The sequence below is a fragment of the Gossypium hirsutum genome, chromosome A12 (assembly GCF_007990345.1).
Source record: "Gossypium hirsutum isolate 1008001.06 chromosome A12, Gossypium_hirsutum_v2.1, whole genome shotgun sequence".
NCBI classification, from domain to species: domain Eukaryota; kingdom Viridiplantae; phylum Streptophyta; class Magnoliopsida; order Malvales; family Malvaceae; genus Gossypium; species Gossypium hirsutum.
The window spans coordinates 29,411,913-29,420,165 of NC_053435.1; the positions used below are offsets into that span (position 1 = coordinate 29,411,913).

Below are 8,253 nucleotides of genomic sequence, written 5' to 3' on the forward strand. Positions count from 1 at the left end.
AACATAACAGTATTGATACCCAAAAACTGTTACGCAACCTGAACCGCCACCCCAGCATAGAGTCCCCTTCGCACGACAACATTGCTTAAAGCCCCTTCCAATTTTGTTATCAAATTATCCCCAATGGCTTGTTCATCAGCTTTCTCTGCTTCATTGGAGTTTCTAAGAGCAATCAATTCAGCTTCATTTGCAATCAATTATGATATAATACGTAAAAATAGTTGAGGGTAACATCTCGTTATTTATGATTTTAACAGTAATGGTGAAGATGATCGATTTTTTAATTGGACGAGATTATATGTGTAGTTTACCTTATAATTGCTTTCCTTCAAAATTGACCAACTATTCTTTTAAAGAGGAAACTAATTTGCTCATATCAAAACGGAGAGATATTTTGTTCTTTCAAGAGATAAACATCCGGCGGATGGAACATGAAATTGGTCTCAATATCAAAATAGGTTAGATCCCAGCAGCTCAGCTCGGCTAAGCAAGCAAAGGCCCTAACTCCCCTCCCGTACTCTCCCGTTTCTCTCCAAAACCAAAACTTATCATTCAAATAAATGGGCTGGCTTGGCTTGGCTTGGCTTGAGTGAATGAATTATGCCCGACGCACCACCACCAACCCACCAGTCTTACTCCACCTCTAGCTATTTTTTGCCATCTTCGCTTCCCGCCCTCTGCTTGCCCACTACTGTTCCGTTAACCGTGAGATTGACAAGATCTCCTGCCCTTATCGCTGGCAAGTCATGTCCAAATCTCGCGTTTATTCTGACGTCAATGTCCTTCGTCCCAAGGAGTATTGGGATTACGAGTCCCTCACTGTTCAATGGGGGTAAATTTCTTAAATCGATCGTTGATTAGGTTGTTCTCGAATTTCCTTTAATCAATTTTTAAACCAAGTCACATCCGCTAATCTGAATTGAAGATTATGTAATTTGCTTACAGTTAGAATTGTTTCTTCTAATCTTACTAACCTTAAGCATTTTCTGCAACTTTTCTAATGAAAATCCGATTCTGTTCATCAATGAGCATAAATTGATATCGTTTCGGTTATATTCGGTTCTGTATTAAGGATCAATATGATTATGAGGTTATTCGGAAAGTTGGAAGGTGTAAATACAGTGAGGTTTTCGAGGGTAAAAATGTCAACAACAATGAACGCTGTGTAATCAAGATTCTCAAACCTGTCAAGAAAAAAAAGGTTGCTAGTTAAGACTTTAATTATATATTTATGTGATGAAATCTTAAGGCATAGCCGCCATGATCAATAATCCTATCATTATTTTTTGTTATTATTGGTAGATTAAGAGAGAGATAAAAATCCTTCAGAATCTATGCGGTGGTCCAAATATTATTAAACTTCTTGATATTGTTAGAGATCAGCACTCCAAGGCGCCTAGCTTGGTATTTGAGTACGTCAACAATACAGATTTCAAAGTTCTCTACCCAACTTTGACAGATTATGATATTCGCTACTACATATACGAACTTCTCAAGGTGAAATTACGCAACTCGTAACAAAATTTAATATGTATATAACTCTGCTCCATGGTATTTTTTGTTGCATGACCGTTTGTAGTTTTTATTCTTTACTTGATCCAATTCCAAATTATTACTGGCTTTGTTAAGCTTTTGGGGGATTTCTGGGTTGCATTTGGCGTTATAGGGTGATAGGAAAAGATTTCTTTGCTTTGTAGGCATTAGATTACTGTCATTCACAAGGAATAATGCTCAGAGATGTGAAGCCTCACAATATCATGATAGATCATGAGCTGCGCAAACTTCGCTTGATAGATTGGGGACTTGCCGAGTTTTACCATCCTGGAAAAGAGTATAATGTCCGTGTGGCTTCCAGGTAATATTTTGAAGGCATCATGAATCATGTGATTTACTTTACCACTGTCGACCTTTATATATTTTCAAAATTGTTTTCTTCTTTAAGACCTTAGTTAGAAAAGGACAAGCCTTATATATTAGTCCATGTTTGAAAAAGAAAAAGAAATCCGTTTGGGATTATTTACCTGTATGTTTTCCTTGCTTGTACTTGGAATTCTTTCCTTTATAGAAATTGAATTTGGCTTGTAATACAGGCATATAGATGCAAAATTTAGCATGAAACTCATTAAACAAGTCGAGCTAGGGGAATTTAGATATGCAGTACATTTAATTTTTTTCTCAACTCCTTGAAGAGTAAATCTGTCTTTTCTTTCACTTTTTTATAGACTCTTGAGTATTAGCTTTCAATGATCAGGATGTTAGAGAGCTTTGATTCTTTCTTTAAGATACGAAAACCTTCTAGATAATGGAAGACCTATACGTTCTCCAAGCAATTCTATAAACAAATTTGGATTCAGTTTACAGTACCATCAACAATCTTGATACAGTTTTGGGAAGTTTAATTTCTCTCCTTATTTCTTAGGTACTTTAAAGGGCCCGAACTTCTGATAGATTTACAGGACTATGATTATTCTTTGGACATGTGGAGCCTTGGCTGCATGTTTGCTGGAATGGTGCGAAATACCATTGTTCTAATTTGAGTGTACTAAACTTTAATTTAAAATTTCAATTTTGGGTGCATAATAGAATATTTATGTTTGTTTGATTTGTTTGTTATACTTGTTTATCGTGCAGATATTCCGGAAGGAACCATTCTTCTATGGCCATGACAACAATGATCAACTAGTTAAAATTGCAAAGGTAATATGCTTTTGCAAATTTGTCAATGTTTCTTATATTGTTGTTGAATATTAATTTTCTTTTCATCATTGTTATTGTTAAATTAACATTTTGGTTTAGATAATTCATCATTTTCTAACTGCTACTTAGAAAATGTATTATTCTATGTCTTTGTACCTTCACCACCTCAGTAATCTTCGTTTTTACAATCCACATCTGGAGCATCACTTTGTAACCTTTTCAGCACCTGCTAGGGGCATTTATTCCTTTGTTACTCAAGCTTGGGTTTGAGTAACGAACATGGGTATGTTCAAAATTTGTCAAGATTTCCCTGTATTTGGAAGGTCCTTGGAGGACCGTATCCCCATATCTATGTTTGGATATGCATCAGATGCGGATGCCAGACATGGGTACTTCAAGAACAATGAAGAGCTAGAGCAACGTAGGTTTATTCACTACCCTTTGTAGACGCAGCATTATTCATATAGGTTTGATTTAAACATTTATTCTCTTTGTGACTATCACTTGTTAGGGGATTGTTAGTAGGTGGATGCTTTATATGAACACTCAAAACACGAAAACCTATTTTCCTTTTTTTTTCCTAACCATATATCGCCAGTTTACAAGGAATGTGACAAAGCTTTTGACTGCTAAATTATTGTAACTTTAGGTGGTAGGAACTGATGAGTTGAATGCATATCTGAACAAATACCAGTTGGAGCTTGATCCTCAATTTAATGCTCTTGTTGGAAGGTACATTAAGCATGACCAGATATACAAAGTTTGCACTGAACTATTAAACAAGGCAATGGACCCTGTGGTGATGCTGTTTGACACACAGATTAGATCCCTCTGGTAGGCACTAATAGTGTGGAATGACTAACTCTATTGAGTTAACATATTGATATGTTGTTCAGGCACAGCCGAAAACCCTGGTCCAAATTCATTAATGCCGATAATCCGCATCTTGTTTCACCAGAGGTAAATTTTCTTCTTTAGGCAAACATCTTGGAATTGAAGTACAATAAGCTGAGTTACATTGCACAAAATGCCTTATAGTAATCGAGATTCAGTCTTTAAAGCTCTTTTGACCTGTAGGCAATTGATTTCTGGATAAGTTGCTTCGATATGATCATCAGGAGAGGCTAACTGCAAAAGAAGCTATGATAGACCAGTACCTTTTTCTGCTCCTTTGGTTTAATTAAAAGTGTTAGTATGAAATGATCCTCGATTCTTTTTTGTTCTCTGCAGGTCCATCCTTACTTCTCAAGTGAGGGCTGCTGAAAGTTGCAGGATGCGAAGTCAGTAACCCATTCACATTGGGTTGGTGTGCAGAGCCCACATTCGGCTGGGAAGATTTATTGTGCTTACTGCTGCTGCCATCCTCAATTTTAGGCAGTTGGAGGTTTGTTTTGTTAACATAGCAGTTTTCTTTTTCTTTGTATCAAATAAAGTCTCTTTTTTCTTGTGTTTATATTTTATATTCAACACATCCACATCAAGCTTATCTTTAAGCCTTGATTTTCCAACAATGCAATTGTGTCTATTATTCCAAGATTTCTAGTATTTCACAAGTCATTTACATATTTATGCTCAAATATGAACCTAAACAATGTTCAACATTAATATTTAAAAAGGAAAAATCGAAATAACACAAGTGTCTTACACTTATATTTCCGGCCACTCTTTTTTAACACCATTCAATTGTAATTTAATTAAAACAGTTACATTTATTGGAAAACTGATTTTCATGTTATATTTTACTTTTTATAATAATTTTTCATCTATAATGATAATAATAATAATATATTAAAAACATATTTTGCTAAACTACCTCGTTTCAAAATTTTAAAATTTGAACTAATTATTTATATCAATATATTATAATTTTTTAATTGAGTAAATTACAAAAATAGTTTTTTATGTAAGGTATAAATAACATTGAACTTTAATTTACGACGTCTTGACCACTAACGTTATCGATTTATAACATTTTAGTCCTTGAGCTGTTAGTTACTGTTAATGAAATTACGGGAATTTAACATGACACAAATTGTGCCATTAAATATTGACGTGCCATCACCGCATTAATTAAACATATTTTTTCTTTTGAAAAATTAACTTTTTATTTATTTCCTTTCCCTTTATTTCTCCTTTATTTCTTTTTCTTTTTCTTTTTCTTTCTTTTCTTCGCATTGTTCTCTCGTCTCTCCCACTCTCAAGCTTCATTCGAAGATTAGACTTTCTTTTTAACAAAGACTTAAATTACTTTTAGTCAACCACAAAATTCCATGAAACAGCAAACAATTAAAAGTAAAACATCAAAAAGCCATAAATTGTTTGATCTTAGCGCTGAGATATATGAAATAGGAGACAAAAGCAATAATAAAAGACTAAAACAGCAAGCATTTTCAGTGTTTCAAACCTCAGCACTTAACCTCATTCAATGCATGAGAAAAGTACACAAATGTTGGGTCAACAGCAACATCGTTGTAGTAAGCAAACACCAAACATCCGTCATCATGCGTCACCGATGAAAATTTGGAGGTCCTTTAGTTTCAAAAGCAAAAACTTAGTTACTCCTTCAATGTTCTTGAAGTTCGCTAGCTTCTTCATATCCAATTTCAACATCAAATTCTTGATGAAAGGTGCCAAAAAAAAATCAAAGCAATAAAGGAGGTCAAATTCAGGTCAGCGACTTGCTCACCGATCTCAACGATCAAGAAGGAGATATTGATAAGGAGAAAAACATGTTTGAGCCAATCTAACGACCGGTGAAAGAGAGAGTTGGATCAAAAGTTGAGTTTTTTATTCAAGGATTTTCAGTGGGTTTTTGAAAAAACGAACCGGTTAGGGATTTCTGAAGTAGTTGAGAGAGCATTTCAATGTATGTTTGTCAAAGGTAACGACAACGATGACACCAGAACGGGCAGTTGATGGTTGTGAATGAAGCTTGAGAGAGGGAGAGTGCTCTAGAGAAACTAAGTTGAGAAAGTCGAGAGAAAAATGAGAAAGAATACGAAAAAAAAAATGAAATGAAGAAAAAGAAGATTAAGACTATGTGGATGACACATCAGCAGCATTTAAAGGCATAATTTGTGCCACATCAGATTTTCATAACTCCATTGATGACAGGTAATGACCCAGATCAAAACATTGTCACGTTAGCTATCAAAACATAATAAATCGAAGTTCAATGACCAAAACGTTAGCTAAACCATACATAAGTGACTATTTTTAAAGATTACTCTTTTTAATTTGAAAATTAAATTAAAAAGTGCTATTATAGGTGTATTACAGCCACCTATCTTGTCGAGGATGACTATATATCAATTCCATACTAATGTACATATCTATACCGCAATCATTTCTAGATCCGAATAACATAGATCTGTACTTGATCTCATGCACAAAGAATCTACTGCATTACTTCCACATCATCGCACAAACCAAAGGTTATTGGAGTCCCCACATTACAAATTAATTACTACTTAAGACGGTTAATGTTCAAGAGAATGGAACCAGCAAATGACATACAAACGGAACAACGCTAAAAGAAACCAATTCACAGCAGCATTTTTCCAAGAGACAATGCTAAAATAAACAACAATGTTCACTTTACCATTGAAGCAGGAATGAACCGATCTCCAATTTGTCCATTTGTAAGGGTTTGAGGATCAATTGGTTCCTCACTCTTGGGGCAGGCACAAATAGTCCCATAGTATCTATAAATCACGGTTGAGGCTTTACATTAACTAATATCCAAACAAATGTCTATATCTAACAGTAGAATTTTCTTGCTCCAACTACATCACTTCTTTAGATGAGGGAAACATGCATACACATCGGATTTTGGATGCTTTGCTTCTGCATGTTCCCGGCACTTCACCTCGGATGTTGTGCACATAAATTCCTGCATGCATACCTTGCACTGCATTTTAATTGAGTAGATTGTTACAATCTCCAATAATTAAGTGCATTATACAGATGCTAAGTTCAAATGCTAAATCATAGTAATTTCTTGCACGCCATGCATATGTCAAATGGACAGATTCAAACCGACTCCCACTATAGTCTCATCTGCTGAAGGTTTAAAAATCTACAAAAAATGATACTGAAGAACATCATCACGAACACGCCTAGTGCTTTCATCTATAACCATTTACCACAAAAGAGGTCCTAATCTCCTTGGTAACATATCAATGACACAAGATTCCTCGTAAACTTAATGTCATTGGAAATCACTGCTATCGCGCCACTACTTCTCACACTTGCAAACACTTCATAAATAACAAATAAGTACCTCAAATTCTAAACCCAACATACTATTCATAAAATGATGGAGAGAAATAGGGAGGACAGAACGAACAACCATAACCACTCCCCCCCCCTTTCTTTCCCAAAATATAGTGCTTAAGACAAAAAACAAAATCAAACGCAAGGATTAATGCACTAAATATGTACATGAACACAAATTAAAGCACTTCAATTAAGAATTGCATTTAAAATTTCACGCACCGGCACAGAGACAATTTGTCATTGTAAAATACATGCATGGCAGACCATTCTACAACATGAAGACTAATTCCTTACATGAAATGAGCACTTGAAGCCACTTTCATGGAAGGAAAGGTTAGTTTTAACGGTTAAGGATGGGAAAATTTCAATCCCAATGGTTAAGCTACAATGTGAGGAAGTGATTATGAAACATAACCATTAGATTAGAAAATTATGAATTCTTATCCATTTTTATCATTTTTACAGAGCAAAGCCTTGTTGATACTAATCAACAAACCAAATTTGAAACAATATCAGATAATTTGAAGCTGCAAAATTACAAAATATCAGAAAGAAAAAAAAAAGTAATTAAACCTTTTCCTCTGTCTAAAAGAAAGGCCAATATATCTTCATGTTTCAGTGGGGAAAAAATAGAAGATAAAGCAATGCAACCCACAAAAGAACTAGCAAACAGCAATAAAAGATGACTAATAAAGAACAAGAAAAAGAGAGGGAAAATAATCATGTTTCTTTAATAAATATATAGACACCAAAATTTACCTGAATCGACATAGCTTTCTTGTTAGATTCGAGCTGGCTTCCTGAAAAATAAAATAAAATATAATCAATAGAAGAATATAATTCATATGAATTAAAAAAAAACCCTACTTTTTACTATTTATTCAAGTTCCTGATACGAAAAAAAAGAAAGAAAAGAAAAGTGAAACCTTTAGCGCCGGCTTTAGCCTTCTCGAGGTTTCTTTCCCGCGCCGTCTTGGACTTTTGGGCATTGCCTCCCCCCATATCTGATCGATTTGGCGTGAATATGAACCCTAATTTTGTGAAGTAGAGAGAAGATTGATTCAAATTTAATTATTTGTTTCAGTAAAATATAAATACGAAAAAGAAAAACAGAAGAAAATTACATAAATAATAATAGGGAAATTCATATAGCGGTGGCTTTTGGCTAAATTTGATTAATATGCTGGTTTTTTTTTCTTTTTAATTTTGCTAGATAACTTTTGGCTTTATTGATTTACTATGTGATGATTTTATTGAAAAAGATCGAAACCGTAGCAT

The 8,253-nt window shown here is 34.3% G+C and overlaps 2 protein-coding genes across 6 annotated transcripts; one reads left to right on the forward strand and one right to left on the reverse strand.

The window, feature by feature from the left end:
• The first annotated feature begins 354 nt into the window (after positions 1-354).
• On the forward strand, positions 355-4,208 carry LOC107925578 (casein kinase II subunit alpha-2). Of its 5 annotated transcripts, XM_016856300.2 has the most exons (10): positions 355-832; positions 1,073-1,201; positions 1,303-1,497; positions 1,698-1,855; positions 2,420-2,510; positions 2,632-2,697; positions 3,347-3,429; positions 3,594-3,657; positions 3,775-3,850; positions 3,928-4,208. In XM_016856300.2, the coding sequence occupies exons 1-9, from the start codon at positions 827-829 to the stop codon at positions 3,823-3,825; spliced, it is 843 nt and encodes a 280-aa protein (XP_016711789.2). In that variant the 5' UTR covers positions 355-826; the 3' UTR covers positions 3,826-3,850; positions 3,928-4,208. The 5 variants fall into 5 exon arrangements, with proteins under 5 accessions (XP_016711789.2, XP_016711783.2, XP_040939942.1 ...); XM_016856294.2 differs by having other exon boundaries at positions 3,775-4,208; XM_041084008.1 differs by lacking the exon at positions 1,073-1,201 and having other exon boundaries at positions 1,377-1,497.
• Positions 4,209-6,082: 1,874 nt separating this feature from the next.
• LOC107925566 (uncharacterized protein At2g23090) lies at positions 6,083-8,253 on the reverse strand. The gene is made up of 4 exons (XM_016856287.2): positions 8,100-8,253; positions 7,902-8,006; positions 7,735-7,775; positions 6,083-6,607 (listed from the first exon to the last, which is right to left on the reverse strand). Exons 2-4 carry the CDS (start codon positions 7,975-7,977, stop codon positions 6,488-6,490), a joined length of 237 nt encoding a protein of 78 aa, XP_016711776.1. The 5' UTR covers positions 7,978-8,006; positions 8,100-8,253; the 3' UTR covers positions 6,083-6,487.